This window comes from Apostichopus japonicus, chromosome 3 (genome assembly GCF_037975245.1).
Source record: "Apostichopus japonicus isolate 1M-3 chromosome 3, ASM3797524v1, whole genome shotgun sequence".
Taxonomy (NCBI): Eukaryota; Metazoa; Echinodermata; class Holothuroidea; order Aspidochirotida; family Stichopodidae; genus Apostichopus; species Apostichopus japonicus.
The window spans coordinates 3,980,986-4,008,837 of NC_092563.1; the positions used below are offsets into that span (position 1 = coordinate 3,980,986).

Below are 27,852 nucleotides of genomic sequence, written 5' to 3' on the forward strand. Positions count from 1 at the left end.
AGTTTTATGAAACTGTGTTGCTCATTTCTAAAAATAAAAACTTATTTGATAGTTCATATGTTGTGTGAAATTGCAAAGTTATTTAGGGTAACAATACGATATAAAATGTTCACCCAGTTCTGGGGAGACAATAAACCTAACTGCTGGCAAAGCGCTATACACTAACATTAGGCAATGCAACCTAACTCAAGGCACTGACTTCATGATTAAATACTAAGTAATGGTACAGCCGCAAGTAGGAAACATGCGCCCGATTATAAAGTTCAAGCCGTGGTATTAAGTACTAAGGTCCTACCAAGGTTAATGGTGATGAATGCTTGATTAATAAAAACCGTTCCTCCGAATATACAAGAGGTAGCTCCTGGTTGAAACGTTTAATACAAGTACTAACTACTAATAATAATTTGCTCTATGGCCAAGCATTTGTAGCATGCTGCCAAGTGGTATGCCAAAACTATTTATGCAAATGAGCACAGCCCTGGAAGTAAACAGCAAGTAGAGCTTTGGAACCGAAAAGGGTAAAACAAGCACTACAGTTACATCTCAGCAGCTGCGCAGCAACATTAACTGTCACCTCATAATGTTTTGTGTATCGTATCTGTGGTTTTGAAACATAAAACCAAACTCCAGTCTACCGTTCTTTCAGTGCCTGAATGTTTGTAGGTTTAATAAATTTCGGAGGTAATGAACTACCATGCACTGGTTTGTTTCGGTGATATTTTATTGCAATGCTACCCTGTACAAAAATTAGCCGCGAAAAGTTAAAGCTCCTGCACGCTTCCACTCTTTATCATTTAAACGCAAATGATAAACTAAAGAGTAATGCAGTGCTTATTTAATAACAGCTGCCATTCGTCGTAACAATTGTCATGTAACTCACTATTACAAACGATGAAAGCTCAATGGAAAAGATGTCGCTTTATCATTTAAATGTAAGGTATTTGTTACATGTCCCCGCTGAGTACGACTCGTTCAACTGTGGAGGGAATCCTGACGTGCTGGGAGAGTATTGCGCAATTGTCGTCGTGCAGTGTGCATGTAAACTACTGTCATACTGATAAAGCACAATCTGCTAAAAACTTCGAACGAAACAAGGTTTAACAATAACAGAATTGAGTTTCGTCCCTGCAGTGGTTCTTTTGAAGTAACAGTGTTCATCATTCGTCGGTAATTTAACCTGTCGAGGGGCTGAATACTTAGCAAGTAGGACAGCTACAGCCTATAATCTTAGTGAGTCTTACTATCTTACTTTTCTTAGGCCTAACCTTTACTTTAGACTAGCACTAGTGGTAGTACTGCTCATGCTTAGACTAAGTAAAATTACGTACAGTAGGCTAGTCCTAAGTATAAATCATAACCTGACTTAGGCCTATCATGAGGACTTGATTGTACCCTTGGAGATTCCAACGATAGGCCAGTACTTAAAAGGTGTAGCCTTAGCATATGATATTGTGTACGAATTTAGTGTAACAACGCTTTCATTAGGCTATTTACAGAAGTCAATCCCAAGTCTGTGTCATTTCAATGCGCTATATCTATAAAGCTTGTGATACAATTATTTTGAGCACTTGCATTCCTTGAGCACTTGCACTCATTTGCATGTTCTTAACCTGAGGCCTACACAATAGAAGATACTTGATCACAGTTAACCGCAACATTCATCATTTGTGCAAGTTTTGCTACTGTTAGGACCGGCCTACAGAGTACGATCTTGATAACGCACAGCACAGTGCTTATCACCTACACTGTAGATTTACTGCACTAATATGCACAGGCTATTGCCAAGATATTTTTATAACAAAAACCATATCAACAGTTGCTCTAAAGCAGGTCACTAGCTAAACTTGCTTTAGCCTTTTATGTCCTTAAAAATATTCTGCTGCAAACAGTCACATCGCCCATTTTCCTCACTGCTGGAGGAAGAACTTGTAAATATAAATGTAACTTAAGCTACAGTATGACTGCATATCCTTGAATAATTGGACCAACCTGTAATTTTGACCAATCAGGTCAAATAAAGCATAGCAGCGTGTACACCATAAACATGTGTAAGACCATACCATTATCTGTTGGTGACAGTTTGGTAGGGAATTGGATAAAGTCTTTGCGATACTGGCATATTAAACAGACCATGATGCTTTGTGTATCTTTACTTTTCACACTGAGATTTCAAATACTGGTTAAAGGCTAAAGCAGCTACTGTAGAGATGATATAGAAAACTGGAACTGGAAAGTGTCAGCAAATGATCCACAGTCCACACCAAATGCTGCTGTCTCTTGGTTTATCAATAAATTCTAAAGGCATAATTAAGTAGTTTTCTTAATAATTGCCAGTTTTTTGCTCTTTTCCGCAGACCAATATGTCACAGTTACAACATTTCCAGGATACTGCAAAGAAGATGGGAATTCTTTCCAACTCGGTGTGCAGGTAATTAAAAAATCAGAATTGTTATGAACTGGGCACGGATGATATGGATTCCTTGGGATGAGTTTCAAACTTGTTTTGTGAGAAAAAGCGATTTAACCTGCTCTAGGGAATGCAGTTGTGCTCTGATACTATGATAGGTTCATGATGGGAAATGGGTTTGAAAGTTAATCCTAAGCTTGCCTTTCCTAGTTTGAAATCACAGGTTGCCTGAAGGTATTTATCAAGCTTGTTCCTGCTCATCAGCAGCTACAACTTTGTAACTATTCCTTTCTGTGGAAAGTCAAATATTGTTTAATTGATAATGAAATTTATGTTGTTTATCATACAGAAGTACATGTCTTCTTTCGTCGTCTTTGAAAGTAAGTTCATATTGACAGCTGATGCAAGTGAGCATTGCTGAATAATTTGTAAAGAAATTAGGGCATACTTCTCTTCTTCTCAGCATGTCAATTGCATATTTTCAACCGTCACATTTCCAAGTTTATTACGTACAGTGACGATGAAATTAACTGTTCTGTTTCTTCACTTCAACTCAAGCAGCTGCCTGAGTTTCCATTTGTATTTGTGCACATATATGCAGTATCTAAATTGTTGCTCATTAATTGTCCTCTTTATGCAGGAGAGCCGTAGAGTTGGACCGTCTATGCCAAGTAAGGTGCTCCGGTGGTGGACTGGCGTCCCTTAGCTTCACTGGATCCTGTCGAACTGTTCTCTGTTTAGAGCTGGCAGCAACATCACAGGGAGAAAGATTTGATCAAGTATAAGCTAGTCTTTATGTTTCATTGCTTGTCAATCAGTTAATCCTGATAGGGATGTTTCCAGGAACAGATGTGGAATCAGGAGGTTGTACACCTGGTCACGCTCCCCTCTATTCAACCTTGTATAAAAATTCAAAAGTAGTTATAAACACTACACAATAATTTTAAATGCTATATATAACTGTCTAGAATTCTTGAGTACAGATTGTGGGGAGCACTGGTCAGAAAGCTTTTTACTCTGATTGCTGCAGCTTGGGGCAACCGAGGTTTGTGAGGACTGCTGAGCTGCTCAAGTACTTTTAATAACTTAGTTCTCGTACTTGTACTCGATTTACAGTGCTTGCTAATTGCTCAGGACGTGTACTTACATCATAAATTAGTTATGTAAAACTGACGTTACGACAGGAAGTGCATAATTTTTTAATCGTTATTTCGATCAATTGTAGTATTCGGTAGTACTCATACATATCTACAACAGCAGTGTCATACATGTAGCCTAGTGTATTACACTAACACTCTGTGTGTACCTGTCAGAATGTTGATTCCTGTACTGCCGTTTTTTATCATTCCAATATCGGGGAAGTTCTAACAATATTGAGACCTTCTGAATTTGCAAAACAATCAAAATCTAAGCAATGACCTCAAATTCAATTGTTTTATGACCATAAGGGAGTAGTTACCAATATAAGGTTCTCATGTACTCAGTAAATACTCATTTGAAAAGGCACTTGTACTCAGTTTCTTGTTGTATTTCGGACACTGGTACTCCATAGTCAAAGTGCTCGGGTAAAAGTACTTAAAGGCATTGAAGACTCGCCCCAAACCGCGTGGGGCCATCTGAAAAAGTTAACTTTCTGTTGCTTGCAAGTGACGTTTTGTACGTGTCGCTACAAAATGCACACAGTAATGAAACGTGATACCTTGTTATCTTTAGCTGGACCTGAGATGTCCATCGCTGTATTGTTTGTATACTGTGCTGTGGGTATTGACCGCAGCTGTATGTACTGACTGAACACTTGTGTCTAATTACCGACGGTAGCAAGCTGTGTGTGTATTTTCTGGGATCGATGGTGGTGTTTATTAACACTTCTGTTACACCTCATTCGAAACTAGGTCAAATTACCGGCATTAGACGTTAACTACAAAACTGTTAATTATGTTATTTTATGGTTACATAAATCCAAATAACTATTCATCATTTCTGATTTTAACACTAGTTATTTCATCCAGTTCAAAATTATATAGACAACTCCTGATTATTTTGTTCATTTCATTTGGATTGTAGAAGTTAGCAGTCAAATTATCAGGACTTACATCAACCAGTTACAAATCATCTCTGCAAACGTTAAGACGACTGTTAGAATTAGAAGAAAGTTACTCATTGCGGGATATTGCTGTCAAGTTTGGCTGCTCAGAAGCAGTAACAAAAGCTCAGGAGATGCTAGCCAGGTAAATGTTTTTTTCTTCTAATGTTTGAAAGTGGAACATTGTTTCTGTCAAATATGCTAGGAAATACCAAAGTGACCAACTGTTATCAGTTAAAATATTCTTTTAATGATATTGATAGCAATATTTGGTTTCGATGATAATCGTAACCTTTGTAGTCATGCAGGCGGATGAGTGTGTGTATGTGTGTGGCACCTTGCTTGTAAACACGATATCTCCAGAAGAGAAGCTTGGACCAATCTCATATTTGGTGTGTAGGAGTACCAGATTGAGTAGTAGAAGCCTATTGTTTTGTGGGGAGGTCAAAGGTTATTTGGGGTCAAATTGTGAAACGTAAACATGATATCTCAAGAAGGAAAGCTTGGACCAATCTCATATTTAGTATGTAGTTGTGACACATTGAGTTTAAGATCCCTTTTGTTTTGATGGAGGTCAAAGGTCATTTGGGGTCACCAGGAGTCAAATTGTGAAAACCTTGTGAACATGATATATCTCAAGAAGGGAAGCTTGGACCAATCTTTTATTTAGTATGTAGTTGTGTCACGTTAAGTACAAGAAGCGTATACTTTTCGGTGGAGGTCAAAGGTCATTTGGAGTCACCAGGGGTCAAATTTTGGAACCTTAATTTATGATCTACCGTATCTCCCACCAACCAGTCTGTTAGATAACATGTGCATTTCACCTCGTAAAAATAAGCAGAGGCTGTTGGCAATTAGCTTAAGGGCATCCAGAGATAAGAGATAAGTCTCGACCAAACCTTCATTGACTTAAGTGTGTCGGTACCTTTTGAAGTTGCCATGTACGTCGCTACATTCATGCCTGTGTAAGGTTGTAGCGAGGATTTTGCAAGTGGCTGTTAAATTTTCTTGAGTGGCCGTTGCCTGCGAATTCCGCGTCCTGGGAGAGGGGTATGTATGTGTGTTGGTGTATATATATTTGAGTGAGAGTGATTAGTTTTACAGTCATTTTGTGACATCATTTACTGAATTTTGGACCGGTCAATCAGAAGCGTGAGTGCCGGTCGGTTAGTATTAGAACTTTTTACTTGGAGTACCGGTCGGCAAACGTTAGTGCTGGCAACACTGTGCCTGTGCACAAAAGTGTGTAATGAACAATGTACAGCTGTTGGTACATACAGCGTTGCTATTGGAATGGACGATATAATTGTAAATCATCTATTATATCTTTGCTTCCGTTGTTGGAGTTTTGAAAAGGTGTGGTAGCGTTGGAGAAATGAATAGGCCCCATTTACAAAAATTAACTGTCGGCTAGTCAGATGTTTTAGAGGCAAACCAGATGGAACATCTCGGGGACCAGGGGGTAAAACTTGCCCAGCGCCTGCTTAATGTAGGACTATGGCTTGTAGGTATACTGTACCACATTGAGTAGAATAAGCCTGTTGTCTTTGGTAAAGATCAATCTGTATGCTAAATGCAAGAAAAGTTTCCATATTGGTCATCAGCTGCCAATGTGAATATTGTCATATCTCTATGATATGACAAATTTGTAAAAATTGTTAAATATATCAAAATGAGCTCTAGATTTTTTTTTTAACTTTATCAATACCTTAATGCTAAGACAGTACTTAAAAGCTACCATGAGATAGAAGAAAGAAGATCCATGGAATGAAACCCTAATTGAACCCTACTATTGTAACCCTACTTGAAAGATGTTGAATAAATCAGTTTGCTTTTGTGTTTTCAGTTAAGCTTTCTTCTTTCTCAACTAGATACGTAAAAGATTTTGAAGTGACTGCCTCAGACAGGACCAAGGATGATGTTGACTTTAATCGACCTCTCTTCTCATGTTCAGCTCTTTACGCTGTTTGCAGGTTTGTCTTATTTCCTCAAATGGAGCAGTTAAAGATGGAGCCAGTCTGGTTTCTTTGTGGAATGTACCATGAAAATCATGTTTCTTGTCAGTTTCTTGTCAGAATGGAACATTAGAGATTCTTATTTTATGAATGCAATCTAACCGATCCCTAACTCTACAATTATCTTTTGGTACTATTGTTTGTTTATGTACATGCAGATGTTTTGACCTCACAACTATGACATTAGGTTATATGTTGGGCTATTTATTTCACCATGCCTAGCATGTCATTGATTTTGTAGTTATATATGACAGAATAGACCATCAAGATGAAGAGCGATACAAAACTTGTTGCTCTTAGTAATCTTTGTTCTATTTTATTCTTACATCAGGCAGATGAAAATAAAAGTGGATAAATCCAAGATGATTGAGCTGGCTGGGGTTAAGAGGACTGCTTTTGATAGATTAGTGGCGATACTACAGAATCTAGAGAAGGAACCACAAGATGGTAAGTATACAAACTTAGGCCACATCGAAGAACTGAGTCAGGAATGATTTTGTTAGAGTTACCTGAATTAAAAAATATTTGAATACCTTACTACAGATTACCTACATAATATAGCAGTATGGTAACATTGTGCCCTTAAATAGAAGAATTTGTAGGACACTGATGCTGTATTTTAGACCGTTTTCAAGTGAGGACATTAAATCCAACAATTATTATTTTCCAGGGAAATCTTCAAAAGCCAAGAAAAGGGTAAAGCATTGGCTGGATGACTTAGAAGAGCTTGCTGATGAAGGTGAGTAAATTTGAGACTCATAATATGGAGTATTTTTAAATGTGGATGTAGTGGGCAGAAGGATTTTGTGCTGTATTTCAAAATAGTTCCCTACATCTATGAATCTGATGGTAGATTTATTAATTTGTTTTTTGTTCTTGATTCATCTGCTTGTGATAACATTCTTTTAGACTAAAATAAATAAATTGATTCATTTCACAGAAGATTTGAAAAAGAAAAGAAAAAGCCTCGAAGCTGAATCCAAAGATGAGGAGGACGACTATGAGGAATGGAAAAGAAAGATATTAGCAGCAACAGAGTCATGTGACACTTGATGAATACAGATGGAAAAAAACAGACAGTAGAAATGAGAGTTTGGCTGAAAAAATCATTTATTGGTACGTTTCTACATTACACGATCATTAAAAATATATGTTCATGCCTTATGCAGTATTGCACTGCACAAGTTGTCAGGAATTTGACAAACGGAGGCTCACAAGACTCGAAGACATGGATTTGGACGGAATCAGGAAGAGACATCATTCGCTCAAGTCTTCGTCATTCACTTGCATCCCAACTTCATTAGATTTATCTATAACAGAACAAAAAATGATCGTCAATTATAATATTCCTAACATCACCGATGTCATTACTTTTTTAGTTACTCATACCATAAATCAAATTCTTCATAACAGGACTAAAATAAATCGAAAAGAATCTATAATTCAAATAGATTTGCAGTAAAAGTAAGCAATACTTACATGTTGGTTTAAGCACGAGTCCCTCTCGCCCCATTGACTCTGTAGTCTGCAAACAGAAAGCAAAATGTTTGTTGACAGTTATGACTAGTAAAATACAATCTCAAACATCAAACATCAAATATGGTGAGACCCCTCTGTACATTTATTTACTGTCAAAGTCTTGTTACATACCTCTGCTACTAGTACCTCGACTTTTGAAAATTCAGACTCCAAGTGTTTTCCAGATAAAACTAATCGAATCTAAAAGAAAATGGATAAGAGAAATTATATGTGAATCAGGTGAAAATCCAGATGGGAAGGGAATACATCTTAAATGTAATCCTGGAGCTGACAATGAATTAGTGCACATCAACACAGCTTACCTCTTTGTTACCAATGCCATGCAGAAGGAAAAGGATGAACCCATGAAGTGAGTTAAAGATGACGAAGACGTACGTCAGATGTATAATGTGCTCGAATTGGATGCTGAGAAGAGCAGACGACCAAGTGATTCCAAGGATTGGCAGGAGGATGGCAGTAGCTCTGATGCTGGACCTATGAGAGAGGAAGTTCATCTCTATCAACATCATTTTGAAGAAACTGGAGGGGGGGGGGCAGCATGATTAGCAGAGAGCTAATGGAGAAGGGGATAAATTGGCTCTAGAGCAGGGGTGGCTCCCAGGCCAGAGTCTCTCTTTCGCTTTGCTCCAGCAAATATTTTTTCTCTGGACCTCTTGAAAACTTGAAATTGGCCCCTGCCTGGTCTTAGAGATTAGCCTTTGTGATAGTTCTGTCTCACCATATTGTAGAGGAAGTTGTCCAGGTGCTTTACATTTTTGTGCACCGTCAATAAGTGGCGGAGCTATGGGTATTGGTCAGGGGGGGCGAGAATGGTCTGTAGGGGCGCTTTCGACACTATCTAAGCGGAGCGCCACCACATGTTGGCGCGGAGCGTACAGATACTTCCTAGATCGCCGGAAATGACCCTTTCCGGATAATGTGACAAATGTCAATAGGTAGATGAGAGCACAATAAAAAAAGTCAATAATCGCAAATAAGTAAAGAGTGGTAAAAAGCTGAAAAGGGCGCCAGCTGTCCATTTTGAGTCGGTCAGGGGGGCATCCGCCCCCCCCCCCCCGACTGTATGAACGCTCCGCCACTGCCATCAATATCATGAAGAATAAAAGAAATTTTGACTTACTTTCTGCCTTTAAGGAGATCTTTCTTCTCAGCCAAAGGTGTGCTACTTCTATATACAATAACCAGCATCATGAGGTTAAACTGCAAGGATAAAATTAACTTTTTAAAATTACTGTAACAATTAATTACACGTAGAACATTTCAATCGAGAGATCAGTTTATTTTCAATTTACACCATTTCTGGCAACTAGTCAAGCCCAATAACAGTTGTCACCATCACAATGAAATGGGCAGCGTGTGGGGGTGTCGAGCTAAATTCGATCTGTAGCCACACCATCTCAACTGTCTATTGTTAACTCTTTCTGCAAAGAGTAAACTTTTTAAATTTTTCTCTTAAACTCGGACTGAACTCACCAGAACAATTAGAATACAAGGCCCAGAGAAAACCCAGAGTGAGTGATCTTCGATTGAAATAGACATCCAGCATCTGAAGAAGATTAGAATAATCTTAGCTTGATCATTAAATGATATCTACATGAGAGCATCTCTGGGAAGTTTAGGTAAACTTGCAGCCCAGTGTTTCCTTTGTGTCTATTTGGTAGATTAAAACAATACCTAGCTTCTCAGAAAACACAATCCATATTCAACAAGTTTACATATCAGGTAAGCTCTGAAAAACTGACGTGGTTTTCTTTGAGATTTTACAATTGTGATTTTTAGAATTAGTACAATCCTATGTATGTGTCTTGACACTAAATTATCAGTTTCAATCTACTAGCGTTAATAATGAAAAGAGTTCTTCCCTTGATCATTTTAATATAAAACTCGAGGCAGGCAGGTCTATTATCCAAATTGCACCGTGTCCCAGTTAATAAGTAATTTGGATAGACTTACAATGCACTGGTGCCGTAATTTCTATAAAACAGAGCAATGGTTGAACCTGTGATGGCGACTGGTGTACCTGGTAGAGAGTACAGAAGATTGAGACAAACATTTGGTTATACAATCATTAAATAGTGACACTCAAAAAATGTAATGGTTTTTAAGTCCTTTAACTGTTTTTTTTTTTTGCAAGTTATTTTCTAAGAGTTATTACCCCAAATATTAATTTGTAGTAAAATTCCACGACCAACCCCCTTCAAATAATTTTCCACATCAGGAAAAGAGAGAAATGGGAACTCTGGAAAAGTCCTGGTCTAGGCCTGGCTAAATGGGTTGGGGAGGGGGAGGGAGGGGGAGTTTGTAATGGTATCATGACTTCCCTTTACTATTCATTAAAACTTGACTGTTCTTGCAGAAAGTATAGTCTTATTATCATTTACAGCAATATTCAAAAGAGTCTTTCTACACTCAAATCTACATTTCCCTGTCCCACCCACACATCCCCTTCCCCATCACCCCCTCCCTATCACCCTCCCTCTTCAATTAGGCAAGCTATTCTTTGTTAATAAATTACATTGAATTCAAAAATAAATTGACAAATGAAGAAGATATGCTTTACCCCATCCCAGCAGAAAGTAGTATCTGAATTTTTGATCAAATCTAATCCCGTCTGGGTTTCTCACTTCTGCGAGAAGATGAACTCCCTCTGCGCACATCCACGAGATTGAAGCCATGTATGCATACTGCATAATGATGGAAATGACTTTACAGGCCACCTATCAACAAGAAAAACAAAATATCTTTTTGGGGGTGCACTTTTCATTACTGAAATTGTACAAACTTTCAATCAGAGTCAATCATGTACCTGGTAATACCCAATGCTATGAAGTACTTCACCCTCAGCAAGTATTAGGTCATAATTAACCATTCTAAAAGTTAATAACAAAGTGGAAAATGTAAAATTTTAAAAATCTTCATGATCTGGACAGATGAACCACAGGTAAAGTTATGCTTGGATCTGAGTTTTCTCTCATTAAAATTGACATCGTATTTCTAAAGCCTTTGTTTATAGGTCTGGTGCATATAATCTGCTTTAATTCTAATTTGTGTTTTAATTCTTGTTGGGTAATAATACTGACCGGTATATCTTGCAAGTAGTGAACGGTGACAAATGCTAACTTGGATATGAACATTGTTACAATCAAGTTGATATGAATCACGTTCCTCATGGTCCGCAATTTCCTATCAAAATGGAAAAACGAAAATGACAAAGATTAAAAGAGACGGCAGTCTGAACGGAAGAATATAATCGAAAATTGTACTGCTACTAAATCTGCTAGAAAAGGTGGAAAATGGTCACCAACTGTAACCAAGACCATGGTGTGAGCATGTTGTCCTCAGTTGCAACTCTCATATATTCATCCATGGATATTCATTGTCAAATTTAACCCTTCCATACCATCTTGGAATATTAAGGAGGGGGGGGGGGATTAGAGGACCTGAAAGTTGATCCCTTTGAAATGTTTAGCATTTTTAACAAAACTTATAGAGCAAGAAAGATAGACCTGTATTAAATATTTTGCTAATATTTAAGTGTATGTTTGTCCTCACCTGTTACAGAGGTAGAGTGCTATCAATAACACCATCAGCAATATCGAGACAAAAGTGCCAAATTGTTGAGCATACTTGAGGTAGGTTAAGTCAGGCATCACCTCCTAGAGATAGGGGAAAAAATATTGTATTAAAAAAATAGTGATACAAAATATGCTAGAAGGAATATTGTCACGTAACTACAAAAAAAAAAAAACTTAACATGCTAAGTACATGGTATTTACCTGAGGTTGACAGTTTTGAGCTAAAAACTTTCGTTTGCAAAAATTCTGTCAAAAATAGATGTTAGAATAACAAATTGTATGTTGTTGCTCCTATAGGCTGACAATTCGACCTTTTCATAGATGTATTACTGTGCAAGTTGCATGGCAACAAACCATACCACATAAATAGAGCTGTGACAACTGGAAGGCAAAATAACGATTGGTATTACTACACATTGTAACAACCATTAACATTACTAAATTAGACTGCAATCCTCCTTTATCTTTATTTTCTCTCATTACTGAGTTTTTTGGATCTGGCTTCTTCAATCGTCATACTGTCTTTTGCTCCTTGAATCATTTGATCTTGGAGACTTAATAAAAAAGGTCACTAATGAGCAGCAGGGTCAAAGGTTACACCTACCGGTGGAGGTAATGGCTGCTTTAGAGATGCAAATGTTGTCAGATGGTAACAGTAACATACAGTGAAGTTAGGGGTAACACCTGCCACTTCACATCCAGAGGTATTCCATCCGCCACTGAGGGTGTTGCTATGGAAACGGGCATGGAAGAAAACGCAAGAAAACTGTTAAAACAATAACCCTAAGCGCAGACAGCGTGGTATGGTGAAATGCAAGTTTCGGAGGATTCCGTAATGGACTACTAACAATCTGGACCAGAAAAGGATTTTTCCCACTTTAGTATACAAGACTGCTGCTTGTGGAAACATGTTTAGGTAAGTTTTATCAGTAGTTTTGGAAATGTACTTCAGAGCTAGGTGAGCCATACAGACGGATTCCGTTCGGGTGATTCTACAGTATTGATAGTAGGTGCGTATATCTGCTATTAAACTGCATGATCTGAGGGTCAGCTGAATGTCCGCTCTGACTATTACATGCAATGAGCCAATAATGAAGAGAAGGGGACAGGGAGGTAGTCATATAGGGTAGAGCTACAAAGATATTAAGGGTAGAGATACAATAAATAAGAATATAGTGGGCGAGCAGGTACATCTAGAACGAAATGGAGATACACAGGTTTGGATAAAAGGACATTTGTATGGCAGCAGAGTTGAATAGAAATCGATGTCATTCAATAATAACGGGAAGAATCACATTTAACAACTAACGCACATGTGATGTAAAGATGAGCCTCATAGGAGGTCTGAAGTAGTTACTGACGTTTTATAACACTTGTAAAGTCTGTCACACAATTATTAAGAGAACATGTCCTTAAAATAATCCATAAGTCTAACAAAGATACTGGAAATGAGTCCAATTTATTATAAATATCATAATATATTTTTAAGTTACTATTATTACTTTTAATTGAAAGTTTACCTCATACTATAATCCCAGAAAGCACATTTAGATTCTTCTCTCTCAAGGTTTAATTCCTGAAGAAAGGAGAAGTTAAAAATGAATATAATTATATCTTCAGAAAAGAAGCCAGTTATGTTACAACGCATTAGCGACCACGAATGTCAGTGGGAGAATCCCCCAAGGGCTTATGGAATATACAAATATGATAAAGATACAATAAATGGTTGAATATTATTTCCCACTTGTAATAGCATATCAACAGTGGATGTATGCCATGTAATCACAAATATCTGTATTATTCCCATGTGTGAATGTTTATCAGCAATAATGTTATTTTGATGTTATTTTGACGGTTATTTTGTTAAATTTAACTGACAGTTAACCATCCGATTATAATTATTCCACTTGTCCACGCAGTCACTGTCCCTATTATGAAACAGCTTGTCGTCATCAATAATGATAAGAACCAAAAGATAAACTTAAACATGTTTTCAAACGTTGGCACTGGATGGCTGTAAAAATAATTTTCAAGAGAGTACAACACATATCTTGTAGTATTTTCAGAGTTATAGCAAGTCACTACATTGTTAGTTCATGTCAATTCACAGCCATTAATTTTACTTATAAAAGTTACTCACTTTATTTCAATGTCTGTGTTAAAATTTTGCAGCCAAAAAATTAAAGAAATGATACATGATTCAAGTCTTTTCATGATTATGGAGAATGGAAGACTTGACTCACAAATTGTGAGGACTCTTATCTACCTTCAGTTTTTTTCAAGTCATCTTCTTTGTACGGAGAAACAGAGAACTAAGCATGTGAAACACTGTTAGATGCAATGGACAAGTATAACATTACCGAAATACATGAGACGAATATGTGACCAATGATGTATCATGCACACATATATTCATGAATATTGATACATGTCCTCATGCATATTCATTACCTGAGAGTGTTCCAGTGTTATGACAATGGGGTTATATAAATCAGTCCTCAGCTTTGGTTCTACTTGCAGAGATATCAGCCGGCTCTGAACTTTCAAATCATTTTCATTCAAGTCGCTGAAAGTTTTAACAAAAATCATAAAAATAAAAAACATTGACTGTTTGGCACTGAGAGGTTAATAGGCTGGTTACTTTATGGGCAAGGTGGTACTTACCATGTCACTTGACAGGTAAACATTACAGAAACATGCAACAAACTTGAACAAAACATTGGCAATATTAAACAGTAACTAATCCCAGGTAATTCCTTCACCATTTCCTTCTCTCCTCTCCCCCCCCCCTCCCCCATCTCCATCCTCCCAATCCAGCTACAACAATCACACGCCTCTGACCTGTCTCTAGTTTCCACTGGTATGAATTCATCTACAGAGTCATAAAGAGTTCCGATGATGAAGACATCTCCTGAATCTGTTGATTGAACAAACATTTTCATTAAAATTACAAAGAAATCCACTTTGCCAAAAATATTACAGGTCTTTGAAGCAGATGTGATTAAATTTTACTAAAAACATCCTGAAGTCCTACTAGCAAGGATATTGCAGGTCTAACAGAAAGGTGGACTGTGGTGGGGGTGGGGGGGGGTGTGATGGTATACTGGTTACGTGAGTGAGATGAAATTTGGTATAATCCTTCCCATCTCGATCTTATCCCAGGACATCATTTTAGACACAATCACATGCCAGAGTTAATTTTATTTCAAATTATTTCTAATATAATATTTATTAACTGCTCTTCCAACACAGGCCTACCCCTCCCCCTTCCAAAAAAAAAAATTCGGACAATGTTTAACCCTACAATGTTACAATAATCTGTCTATATCACCTCTTGTAGTGTAATCGAAGAAGTTTTGAGGCAGAATGATGCTGTCCACTGGTTGGTTCCATTTATCCTGGACTTGATCCAAGTCTCCATCAGCATAGTTTGGAAAGGTATACTGTTCTGGAGCGCTCGCAACATCCAGTCGTTCCATGTGCAACACTGAAAAGAATTGTAACAAATTTCATGATAAACAGAGGTCAAAGGTGAGAAATTGTCAATGGTCAGATGGGTAATAATGTTACTTTGACATAGCTGTCATTTCCCCTCTACTACATGGGACTTTAAATCACTCTTTTTTCAGGAAAGGATTTAATTGTCTTCTATTGTAAGGGAATTGTGTTGAGATCATGTCTGTTGGCTAAAAGAATTTTGTGTCTTCTGTGGGAGTTCTCAACTCTCTTTTAAGGGATTTAGATACATTTACATTTGTCTTCACGGGGAATTTCATTAGCTCACATCTGTCTTCTAAAATAAAATTTCCATTTGAACTACACATCCACAATCTAAAGGAACATTTAAATTTTTTTAAGAGGCTGTTTAGTTTCAAATCTGTTGTTAAAGTTCACATCAGCCTTCTAAAGGAACATTTGAAGTTCACATACGCCACTTCTAATGTGCTTAAGTATATGATGACATTGGTGCGACTGGTCAATAGAGACACAGAAATTACCTCCAGCAGTAGTTTATAAGTCATTATAGTTGTATGAACGGAGCTCACTTACCGATGTTATCAGTTACAAAGGTCATATTAACCACATCCATGCTTCCATCTGCTTCCTGTATCCGCTTCAACATCTTCATACTGTAACTATCAAGCTTATTCATCAAATCTGGTGAGCCAGAGTTAGACTGCAAAAAATAGAAAATATTATAAAATAAAAATTATAATAATTATAATATTGAAAGACAACTGTCATGGTAGGCCTACACTAGAGCACATTTGGTTATTAGAATGAAATGCACCTCAGTCTGGAGTCTACGGTTTGTATATATTCCTACCAAGTACATCCCAAAGAATGTACCTAGAGATGGGTGTCACTTTTATTTCATTATCTCAGGGACAATTTTGGCTCCAATAGATTAGATAGCTTTCATCACCTGTGCTGTCCAAGCTAATCAATGCACACCTGAAAGTTCATCAATGCAATATGCATTTGTCCCTTCAATGGAAGTTTCTTTTCAGTCTATTTGATGCATCATTGACTTTCTCATAAAAAGTGGAGAATAACATTTCATTGCATCAGATCTCCAGTGGTCAGTGGCATTCATGTGAATCTACTCCATGTTATGACATGCCATGTGAGCACTGTGCTCTCATGTTTTGTCCTACCCTTTTCTTCATCCCGCCTCAATGACTGCCATTTACTTTCACACCCAGTAAATATTGAACATTGACATGAAATTTTGAGCCTGATAATTATTATATTGAACCAAATAAATTAACATTATATTGGACTAATTCTTAGATCTCTCTACACAGACACATGCAAACACACTAAATGAGTTATGTTACACAATTTTTTTACATGTACATAACAGCAAAGTATGGTCAATTTTTGATCTAGGCAAACTCGGAATGAATCCCTTTAATATACCTGTTGTATCGTCACCCATCTTCGTCTGCGTGTAGCATCAAACATGTTGCTGGTAAGGACGAGAAGATCCTGCAAGAAATATTCAATCATATCAATCTAAATATTAATTATTAGGAATGTGAAATACTGTAAAACCATTTCCCCTCGACGTATTGGGTAAACTTTCCATGATTTAAGACGAAAAACATTGGAATAATGATCTTCCAGTTAACAAAATCCTGTGGACCTTGTATTGTTCATGCAATAATTGACACAATTAACCTTAAACATAAATTTTTGGCAATGTTTTATTGGCATTTTAACTTGAAATAACATCAACATTCTTATGCTGGGGTAGAATCGTTTCACACAGTTTGTCAATCTCTGAGTACTCAGTTTCTAACTGCCTCAATTTTTAATTATTCTCAATTACATATTCATATTACATATATATGTAAGGTCTCTCCAATCGTCAAATTTTCATTGAAATGCAAGGTTTAAAAGCAAATATCAATATGTTTAGGGATTACCTGAATATCTTCTTCGGCATCCGTTGCATTGATAGTGACGGGTAAATCCCTAGTGAGGGCGCGATCCACCAGTATGGTTGACATGACCAATTGGTTGACTGTCATGTAACTTGATACATCGGTATAATTATTGAGTCGTCTTTTCAGAGTACCATACATAAACTCGTCTAAGGTATTCTCTTCGCTCATCTGGGGAAAATATCAAAGATAAATGTTTGAATTTTGTTTCAGACGTGGAAAGGTGCTGACACACAATAAAACAACAAATAACTATACAAATAAAAAATAACAAACAACAAATAACTCATAAATAAAACAATTCTACACTGGTTACTTCGAAACAGCAACGCATATGTCATGGAGGAGGGGTACAATCAAACACCATTACAGTGAAATATCAACAAATATCTGAAAACAGTAATAAAATCTAAATACTTTAATAACATTTCAGGATCAGACATTTGTCTGCATGTAAATAACAAAGTTCATTAAATTAAAATGATCTGCATACAATATTAATATAAAGATACATAGACTTAAATCTTAAAGTTCACAAGTTGTAATATGAAAAAACAAAACAAATTATATGATTCTCCTACAAAATCGAGATATGGCACAGTAAAATGCTATAACTGAATTTACTTTAAAAATCCAAAGATGTACAGATGTTTTTGTACAACAACAAAAAACATTACTGTTTTTTCACAGTATTTTGTAACTAAGGAAACTGAGAGATGCAGCAGTACGTTATTCAATGCATGATAAACAATGATAATTGTTAAAACAGTAATAAATACTTTACCACGGCGAAGAAATCATCAATGGTTTCTGTGCAATCAATAAGATGGACGTCGTCGCATTCGATGGTTCCAGTCCAAGGTGTGTATTGATCCAATTCTGCATGGTTCGTGGTAACGACTATATAACAAAAATCATGAGAAAAAAAAGGGGGTTAAATTATTTTCTCCTGTCTACAAAATAAAATATGATGCGTGTTCAGCAAACATTTACCAAGAATTGGTTATAATATTATTTTCTTAAAGCTATTGAAAGTTGAATAATATTTAAAAATGATTTGATTCTATCCAAGTATCATCACCAGAGTCTGGGAGCGAGGCCTGGTAGAATACTTCAATGTTCTGATCAAACTGTGGGGATTACGTCTGAAATTTTGTTATTCTTGCAAAATGGGAAAGAGGACTTTGATAAATTTGTTTCAGTAAAGACTAAGAAAGGTATATTGTATGGTAAGGTATTAATGACAGCAATTTGGAAGCAATCCACGTATGATTTGATAAGTAATTAGACAATGCTAAAGATCACCTTTTCGCAGGTTTTTACTATAATCTCCAATACAATATAATGGCATGGTTGACATGAAGATAAGCCTAGTGTATAGAATGGTGGTATCGAAGGTAAACAGATGGCGTGGACTTAACTGTCACTTTCTGTTCTTCATGAAACGTAAGGTCTTACTGAAGGTAATGAAATGGCATAGTTTTACCGATGTTAAGAGCATGGGATATGGTCGAACCCACCGAAAAAGAATCCTACCGTCTTGCAAAAGGATTGAGCTATTGCGTGATGGTCCTGAGATTTTAACTGAGATTTGAATAGTACATTAAAATGGAGGTAAATTATTTTGTGATACACCACCGACTTCAATACTGGCATATTTCCGCTTACCTACTTTATGGCATTCATCCCCCATCAATTTTTTATCAATATCTGGGTCATAAGGATCCATGACTCGATACCAAACAGCGAAATCTGAAAACTCGGCCCAAAGATATCCATCACTCTTGTCGTTTCTCTTCCCAAGGTGAAGTTTGGAGAAGTCATCATCCAGCCGGAAGGATGAAAAGTTGACCAATGGCCACAGTTTGCAGGCTTTCCATTCATCAAGGTTAACATTAGGCATTTCAGTGGAAGTTTCATTGAAGGCTTCTGTTGAATTGGTTCCATTGACTGACGTTTCATTCCATCCAGATTCTATTGTTGTTTCCATTGTTGTTTCCATGGTAGTTTCCATTGTAGTTTCCATTGTTGTTGTTTCCATTGTTGTTACATTGAGGGTGCTGTTCATCGCTGTAAAGATATCGTTAGAATCTGTGGTCGTCACTTCGGACATCGGCTCATCGATTGGAACTGGAAAAAAAATCACACATGTCAAAAACAAAATGCAAAGTTATGAATTTGAAGAATAAATACAATGAATGCACATACACTAAATCTATATTGACAAATTAGAACAGAAGTATTGCTATGAAATGAATAATGTTAAGATGTTGGAATATATATTTGTATCTTCAGCTGTACTTTACATATTTCAAGATGAGTTCTTAAAAAAATATCATCAGACTTCTCTTCCTTAAATGGTCTGTTGTTTGACATTAGCAAACTTTAATCAATTGAAGTTAATTTACCTTGTAAAACTCCATTGACATAGAGTGAAATACCAGACCACAGGCTCCACGTTATGCCGAGATTAGTCCAATCTTCAATGGAGAAGCCAAGGCCGTAGAATGTCTTCCAGGAGCATTTGGCATTGTTTACTTCAACGATAGTTGTCTCATTATCAGTGTAAACAGCAAATCCTGTTGATTGGTTACTCTGAGCCCCAGAACTACCAAGAAATACAATGAATGGAAAACATCAGAGTTCAAACTAATTGTCTTAATGAGAGAGAACAATGAGAAGGTAAATTAGAGAATGAAATATCTCATTTATTAAATATGGTTTGAGGGCAACTTATGTGCAATACTTATGTGAAACTAATTGGGTACGAGATGAGTAACTCAATGCTTATGTGAAATGAGATGGATAACTTGTTACTTGCGTGATATGAGACAGAATTTAGTTTTATAAGTCAGTTTTTACATGAACTGGGTTCTAAATTTAGTCCGGTAATTCAATGCTTAGTGAAATGAGTCTGGTAATTCAATACTAACATGAGTTTAATAGTCGGGAAATACAATACATGGATTGAGTCCGGTATTTCAATACCTACAATTGAATTGAGTCCGGTTATTCAATGCTTACCTGAAATAAGTAAGTTATTTGAACACTTATGTGGAATGAGTCATGTTATTCAAAAATTTAATGTGGAATGAGTCAGGAAATTCAATAACTATGTGAAATAAGTCAGGTATTCATGTGAAATAAGTTGGGTATTTTCAATATTTAAAGTGGAAAGTGTCAACTTATAGGTACACAAACCTTAAGATGTATCCAACACCATCTGGATTTGTGATTGGATCACCAAAGTTACTGACATTTTTCAGTTTCATCCAAACAGATATTGTAACTCCATTAGAGCAGGCAGCAGGAAAACTCAGACATCTCTTAGAGAAATCACCTAAAATAAGAAACAAATGCAAAAATGTATGGAGTATTGGACTGATCACAAGGCAAATAGATTAATCTGTGCCAACATTGCAGGAATGGTACCCACATTTATGTAAATTCCCAGACTGACAAAAGTAAAAAGGCTGTCTTAACATAACTATTTTCTTTAAAACTTCAAATTCTTGTCTTCCTAGATTACAACTGCTCCATTTTTAAGCAACTGGTTGCATTTGCAGCTTAATTTCTAACAACATTACACCCTTGAACATATTCATTTTTCTTAGATTTGTTAATGTCACAACAGTGGCATAAAGTCTGTGGCTATTCAAACTAACATCAACATTTAGCCTACAATGTAAGCTTATAGCTACCCCACTTTCATGGCAGAGGCACTAAGCCTAACCATCTTTGCATCTTTGATAAAAAATCTGGGAGTGGGACCTTGTCATCATCAACTTTTGGGGCTTATTACCTGCAATTTATGACTTTCGGGGAATTTTTTTTTACATTGCTTTTAAATAAATTGAATGAATCTGGTGAGGTTCGTAATAAGTAAACAACATTAGGCTACTGGCAACAGTTACTCCTCTAATCAATCATCTACCCCCCAGACGGACTGCCATTTCATTATTGTTCTCTTTCTCACATAATCCACCCTTCCAATCCTATCCCTCTCCTTTTGACTTTTGAAAATCACTTAAATAGAACATATTAATTTTCCCTGAAATTTTTCAGTGAAGTGTAGAATTAAGGTATAATTTTTACCTATCTCTACATATCCATTTCTGTCGGGAGCAGGGTGAACATCCACAGCTCTCTGTCTGACATCGTCGTCTCCTCTTGTTGTCACGTTGCTGTTCACTCGAGTAACGTCCGAGGATGAGAGGTTGAAGTACTCATCCGCTGATAGGTAACCGTGGCAAACTGAAAACACACAGAAGGTCGGAAATCAAATTTATTGTTGCCATACAAAAACTTTTACAAAATTGCGGTATCAATATTCTGTGCTAGCACAAATATCAATAATAGTTCCGACAAGTCCAAAATTAAAAAAGAAAAGAAAAGGGAAACTATGTGAGATACAATATGAAACCAATTCAGAATTATGTTACAGTTAACTCATTATATTATTCCTGAATTAATTTGTACTTTCAAATCCTAACATGACCCAAATTTTATGATCTTAGCATACTTCGTCTCATGATACTGGAATTTACACATGTACTTCACAGACTAAGATCTGCACAGTGCCTTTTGCTAAAAAGCAACTCAAAAGCTTGACAGAAGTTTGTCTTTTAAATTAAGCATCTGAATAATAATCAACTATTCAAATGTTATGAACTGCATTGTTAGAGGGAGGTTGTAGAGAAACAGTATCCGACATCTATCAAAGGTAATAATTAAATGTTGACTTATCATATCTTTACAGAACTAAATTGAACTAAGTATCACCAAGATAAGATTGCTTTCAATACCGCAAACACAAACCTATCTTGATGGGTGATTTTAGATGGCTTGATAAGTACCAAGGTTTAATTTCATTATTCTGTCACTTTACTGACCTGGATCACCATGTAGAAGTTCAGGTCCAGGGAACTGGTTGGCACTCCTTGGAACAATAACCACGATGTCATCGTAATAAGCTTCGGCAAAGTCTCTCTTGTTACTGCATTTACCGATGATGACGTCCTGGAAGCGAACGCTGTCTCTCACATCGTCTGTAACGGTAGACTAGGAGGATAAGAAGAGATAAGAAATAAAATAAATAGTGATAAACAAATTAACTGATTAACATAAGAGCTTATATTACAGCACTGAAAAACAACTATCCATGTGAAACTTCAACAACTGATGAAACAAAAAGCATTGGAAAATAAGGGATAACAGCCTTAAACTTGCTGGGAAAGTTCTCTCTTTCAAGAAGAAATGTCAGAACTCTGTCCTTGAATGATATTAAAACCCTAACCAAAAAGAGAAGATTACAGACTCCTGTAAACAACACACTGTGTGAATATATGGGCAGCAAGAATGTCTCCATTGTGGGTGGAGAGCTGGGGGACAGGGTGAGAGGAAACACAAAATAAGTTGTCTAAAAGTTTCCTATGCTCCTTCTCCATATATCACCCCTACCTATTTTTGAAATAAACTTAGTGGGCCATCCCTACAGGTACTTTTTAAACATGCTATACTAAACATTAAATAATTTATCATCAACCTTCATTATCTGGTATGTGTATTGCAGATTTTTCCGACCAATTTGATATGTTTATTTATAATGGTGATCAGCATTCATGACTCACTCACCCTGATTCCAACATCCTTCCCATTCATCAGGATGGTCAGTCCATTCCCTTGGGACCACGTCATACCCAGATACATCCACTGGTTGAAGTGTAACCAGTCCTGAGTCACGGTGGTTGACCAGCACTTCAGACCATCAGCAACTTTAAACAAGAGAGAGACTGGTGTCTGGAGAATTGCAAATCCCCTCTCAGCTGAAAAGAAAGAAATGATTGTATCGAAAATGGAGGACTAGGGGAACGGCTCGATGGGGCTAGAAACCACAAATTAACATAACAAATGATTTACAAAAATCGTTATTGATTTCTTAATAGCAGTATATGAGATTGCTTTGTATTTGATTTAAAAAAAAAAAAGAGACAAAAAAAAAATAAAGATATTTCTGAAGAATGCAGCCACTGAAGCTAATGATGCATGTTAAATATACTCCATGACTGAACTCCCTGATAAGTATGAAACTGCCCTCATTAGACTATTTTCTACCACATAAGTACAGCTAAAAGATGACACTGATCAACACCCAGTGCTCTCGTGCACACTTAATTCGAGGTGAGCATGTTAGGATACTACTATGTCATAGAGATTCCAGTGCTCCCATGCACACTTAAGTCAAGATGAGCATGTTAGCGTACTATGTCGTAGAGATTCTAAGCTTTTGAAGTTCACTACTCCTCACCATCATTGTCTGCTCCTGACGTCATGAGACACTTCGATCCGGTCCTCAAATCTTTGACTTTCATCCAAAATCCGACAGCAAATCCGTGAAGACACAGGGATGGATCTGTTAAGCAGTGACTCCCAAAGGATTTCAGCCTCACCCAGCCGTTTACACCATTGGTGTACAGACTTCTGGATGAGTTGTGCCTGTCATTGGCTGATCTAGCCCCTCCATAGACACTATCAGGAGCTAACAGGTAGTTCATGGGATCATCAAATGCCCAGTAGTAAGACGAGCTGTCATAAAAATATTTCTCTACATCTGGAAAACAAAAAAATATAAAATCAAAACATATCATCAGCTCTTATAAACTTCTATTTCAAAACTGGTGTAATCTTTTTCTCCTAAATTTCCATATATATATAATTTTGGTATTTAATTAGAAACCACAAATGCATCTTGGACAAAAAATTGCTTAAACTAGCCAGTAAAACTTATTATAATTATGACCTATTCATTATAAAATCACACAGACAGACAGACAGTCAAAACTGACGTTGACAACTAAACAAATTTGAACTAAACTTACCTGATATTCCTAGTAGTTTGTGGACATGTCTCTTGTGTATGTATCGATCCCATATGACAAGGTGACGAATGTCAAATCTTCCAAAGTCGGTATCATTGTCGTTCTTCCTTCCCAGAATGAGGAGTGAGTGCGCCATGGTAACGTTATCGCCGTACGTAGCATTGATGCCTGTATCGTTCACCATCACCGCGTCAGATGCGTTAATACTGACTTGGACTGGCTCGTCCTGGATGTAAGACGTTATCTCTGGTTCTTCTAATCCATTGAAGTACAATCTCTGAGCTTCAAATTCGTGCCAGGTGAGAGCGATGTTTATCCATGTATTTAGTAAATCATTCTGGAGGAATAGATATGAATTAACAATTAAAGACGGCACCATTTGAGAGACCAAAGTAATATTCATCGCAAAAAAAACTGCCAATGTCATCAGTTACCCTGGAAACATATTTGATGATCTCTCTTAGCATGTTTCGATACCTTGTACCCTGTTGCTTCAATTACAAACAGTCTAACCTTTCAACATATAATCATATTGCAAAACATCATTTGTAAAGCATTTTTCAATGCTTTTCATGCTTTTAAGCATTTTGCTTTCATAATGCTTGCATAATGCTTTCATCCATATTTATCTTTCTCTGTATTATCTTATGAGGATAAAGCTTGTGTATTCATTTAAGTAATTATACTGACGAGGTACCACTGACGATAAGGTCTTCTTATTCAACCTGTCTAATGTTTTTCGTTCATTCTCAATGGCCACGTTCCAAATGATCGGTTTCCCGAAATTACCCTAAAACTCACCGAGAGTGAATACTCTGTGAGAGTAGAGTTGAATCCGTAATTGACTTCAATGAACAGTGATTCTTCCTGCATGAACACAGAAAGACCAGTCTCGTCAGGGAAACCCCCAGAGCTGAAATAAAGACAACATCGTTATCAATCCATGCATACATCTGTATTAATGGACAACATCATATACCAATGTATATGTACTATGGAGCTAAAATCTTGAATATTAATTCCTCATTTGTTGTTAGCAGTTATTATGCGTTCCGTTATTGGGGTGTGGTTGCTCATGACTACGTGCAAAACAAATGTGTCATTGGCTATATAAAGGAGAATTCAGAAATCTTCAGTATTCATTGATTGAAGTCAAATTAAAAACGTTTAGGAAATAACTCTAGCAGCATTTGTAAACCTTTCTAGATTCAAGCTGTCAATATCTGGTTGATATTCAAAGCTGAGCAATAGTTTCAAAACAATGTTAGAAAAGTCATACGGCAGTGGAGTAGGGCAATGAAGGAGTTCTATATTTCACTGACACTAATGTAATAATAGACAGGATTGTTATGGTGCAAAGAGCTCTACTTTCTTCCATATTGTTACGGCCCCTCTCCCCCACCCCACCTCAAAAAACAAACATATACTATGAGAGAAATACAAAAGATGAAACAGCATCTCATTCTCTCAAGTTAACATGCATTACATCGTTGACTTCTCATATTGAGAGGGTTCTTTATTAGTAATTTTACCTGATAATATATTTTCTATCTGTGCTGTTATCATCTGGTAACCTGACCCACATCGCCATGCTGAATCCTGAGTTGCTCTGCAATGGATCTTTGATAAAACTGTCCTCAAAATCACCTGGAATATAAACACATCATTTAAAAACCTCATTCATTAAAAAAAACTACTCTTGTACACTTTTGTGATAGATTCAAATTTGTCGGATAATTCGACAATATCTTTCTTGGAACCCAACGTCGTCAACTGTTCACTGTTCAACTTCTCCCACTACGATCATCCATTTCTATCTTAACGAAGTTCAATGAAAACAGCAGATATGTAAACGTGCTTGCATAGTTGCCTGCCTGTATTCATTCTCGTCCTCCTGTGGTCGTCCTCATACTTTGGACATTCAGGAAATCTAGTAGAGATACGACTACAGGATTAAGTACTCGTTGCCTTGTACTCATACCAATGGGTACTCTACTTCCACTTGTGCTCATGGTGCTTTACTTGTACTAGTAGAGATACAACTACAAGATTAAGTACTCGTTGCCTTGTACTCATACCAATGGGTACTCTACTTCCACTTGTGCTCATGGTGCTTTACTTGTACTAGTAGAGATACAACTACAAGATTAAGTACTCGTTGCCTTGTACTCATACCAATGGGTACTCTACTTCCACTTGTGCTCATGGTGCTTTACTTGTACTAGTAGAGATACAACTACAAGATTAAGTACTCGTTGCCTTGTACTCATACCAATGGGTACTCTACTTCCACTTTTGCTCATGGGGATGCACTTATACTGGTAAGTCTGTCAATGAGGCTGTGTGATAGCTAGTTGTTTCAATCCTTAATAGTGGTAGCAACGACTGACATTGCCAACGAAAAACAAATCCATTTACCTACAGTAATACAACACAATAAATAAGATTTTTTTTCTAAACGTAATAAAACCGGGGTTTTAACTTGTACAAATTAAACTGGACCCTAACTTTAACAATATAATAATATGGGCTCATTATGACATAGTCCAGGTTTTTCCCCCACTCAAAGGTAAACTGGACCATACCAAGTAAACAGCTAACAATATGGATTACACATTTTTTATACAGACCCATTACAAGCAAAAAATGGACCTTACCTAATACAATATAATCTGGACTACCAGGAAGGGAAACATATTCTCCTTTATCATCATCTTCGGCGATGGAGACACCGAGAGTTGGACCGATGAACCGATTAGGTCCAGATCGGTTGACGGCATGATTACTTAATACATCTGCAGTACTTGTTATCAAGGCCCTTGCATCCCAAACATACTGTGCTTCCTGGTAGTTTTCATTTCCTATAAAAAAAAAGGCGACAAAAAGTAGATTTAATTTATGAACTTAAAAAGACAAGCTTGACTCATAGAGATATAATATACATCTATAAATAAATATGTATTATACAAATAGTGATATCTTTTAAAGACCTATTCAGGTACTTATCAAAGTAAAACTAAATGAAACAAAACATCAACAAGTAACAGAATTATCCATAAATACCTAATTTTATTAGAGATTCTTTCATCTGAAAAGGCTCTAGATATTCTTCAACGATAGCGGTTTCCTCCCAAGAGAAGTTTGCCGCATTGCTCAGGTAATCATTCCTCCTTCCCAGAATGAGTCTCGTCTCGTCGTCCTTGGTCCGGAATTTCCTGTAACCGGTGGGGTCTACGGCCACCAATCGACCGTCCATGTAGAATTCCAGACCAGATCTACGAGTCCAACTCAGGGCCAGGTTCGTCCACTCGCCCAAGTAATCCATTGTGTCTGAGACAACATTATCTGGGGGAAGGAAGAAACTTTAGAATTAACTGGAGTTTGCAGTCTCTTAGATTGAGGCAAATCTGCAGACATAAATACTGAAGGATATGAATAACTGGCATCTTGTGTTCCAAATGTGAGATTAATACAGTCTGGACAAATTTAAAGGCAGTCTTTGAATGGATTTGGCAATTTTGTCTTTTTGCTTCTGATTAACAGACTTTGTTAATTATTATTATTATTATTATTACACGAGATTTATATAGCGCCTTATTCAATTAAAAAAATTGCTCTAAAGCGCTTTACAGCAAAAGATAAAAAATTCGTTAAAAGTACAAAAAGTTAAAAAGGATGTAAAAGTTAAGATTGTATAGAAAAATAGAAATATTAAAACATAAATAGAAAAATAAATAGAAAACTTATTACTAAAATACAATAATAACACCTAAAATAAGTATGTACAGCAAATATAAAATAAGTACATTAATCTGTGTTGGCAGCTCTGAAAAACAGTGTTTTAAGTAATTTCTTGAATTGCGTTAAGTCTATATTAATATTGCAAATGTCCTGGGGTAAGTTAT

At 36.6% G+C, this 27,852-nt stretch overlaps 2 protein-coding genes across 4 annotated transcripts in view; one reads left to right on the forward strand and one right to left on the reverse strand.

Annotated features, from left to right (window-relative positions):
• The first annotated feature begins 733 nt into the window (after window positions 1-733).
• LOC139960668 (origin recognition complex subunit 6-like) lies at window positions 734-7,947 on the forward strand. 2 transcript variants are annotated; one of them, XM_071959230.1, is made up of 8 exons: window positions 734-1,167; window positions 2,355-2,428; window positions 3,048-3,186; window positions 4,472-4,635; window positions 6,362-6,463; window positions 6,837-6,952; window positions 7,176-7,244; window positions 7,446-7,947. In XM_071959230.1, the coding sequence occupies exons 2-8, from the start codon at window positions 2,361-2,363 to the stop codon at window positions 7,556-7,558; spliced, it is 771 nt and encodes a 256-aa protein (XP_071815331.1). In that variant the 5' UTR covers window positions 734-1,167; window positions 2,355-2,360; the 3' UTR covers window positions 7,559-7,947. The 2 variants fall into 2 exon arrangements, with proteins under 2 accessions (XP_071815331.1, XP_071815324.1); XM_071959223.1 differs by having other exon boundaries at window positions 737-1,230.
• Window positions 7,677-27,852, reverse strand: part of LOC139960629 (uncharacterized) — a 38,421-nt gene continuing 18,245 nt past the window's right edge. Inside the window, exons 19-49 of one of the 2 annotated variants that reach the window (XM_071959160.1) lie at window positions 27,011-27,292; window positions 26,605-26,808; window positions 25,480-25,594; window positions 24,749-24,860; window positions 23,948-24,284; window positions 23,377-23,679; window positions 22,704-22,894; window positions 21,962-22,130; window positions 21,165-21,323; window positions 20,271-20,409; window positions 19,478-19,677; window positions 18,738-19,199; window positions 17,854-17,969; window positions 17,052-17,240; window positions 16,543-16,611; window positions 15,670-15,796; window positions 14,951-15,106; window positions 14,461-14,536; window positions 14,071-14,185; window positions 13,140-13,195; window positions 12,224-12,350; window positions 11,597-11,700; window positions 11,125-11,227; window positions 10,605-10,761; window positions 9,998-10,064; window positions 9,518-9,590; window positions 9,165-9,244; window positions 8,347-8,518; window positions 8,156-8,224; window positions 7,985-8,030; window positions 7,677-7,815 (exon numbers count right to left, since the gene is read on the reverse strand). In XM_071959160.1, coding sequence (XP_071815261.1) covers window positions 7,763-7,815; window positions 7,985-8,030; window positions 8,156-8,224; window positions 8,347-8,518; window positions 9,165-9,244; window positions 9,518-9,590; window positions 9,998-10,064; window positions 10,605-10,761; window positions 11,125-11,227; window positions 11,597-11,700; window positions 12,224-12,350; window positions 13,140-13,195; window positions 14,071-14,185; window positions 14,461-14,536; window positions 14,951-15,106; window positions 15,670-15,796; window positions 16,543-16,611; window positions 17,052-17,240; window positions 17,854-17,969; window positions 18,738-19,199; window positions 19,478-19,677; window positions 20,271-20,409; window positions 21,165-21,323; window positions 21,962-22,130; window positions 22,704-22,894; window positions 23,377-23,679; window positions 23,948-24,284; window positions 24,749-24,860; window positions 25,480-25,594; window positions 26,605-26,808; window positions 27,011-27,292 — 4,628 coding nt within the window. In that variant the 3' untranslated portion in view covers window positions 7,677-7,762. Of the gene's footprint in view, window positions 7,816-7,869; window positions 8,031-8,155; window positions 8,225-8,346; window positions 8,519-9,164; window positions 9,245-9,517; window positions 9,591-9,997; window positions 10,065-10,604; window positions 10,762-11,124; window positions 11,228-11,596; window positions 11,701-12,223; window positions 12,351-13,139; window positions 13,196-14,070; window positions 14,186-14,460; window positions 14,537-14,950; window positions 15,107-15,669; window positions 15,797-16,542; window positions 16,612-17,051; window positions 17,241-17,853; window positions 17,970-18,737; window positions 19,200-19,477; window positions 19,678-20,270; window positions 20,410-21,164; window positions 21,324-21,961; window positions 22,131-22,703; window positions 22,895-23,376; window positions 23,680-23,947; window positions 24,285-24,748; window positions 24,861-25,479; window positions 25,595-26,604; window positions 26,809-27,010; window positions 27,293-27,852 lie in introns of those variants that run through there. The other variant, XM_071959152.1, reaches the window with a different exon arrangement.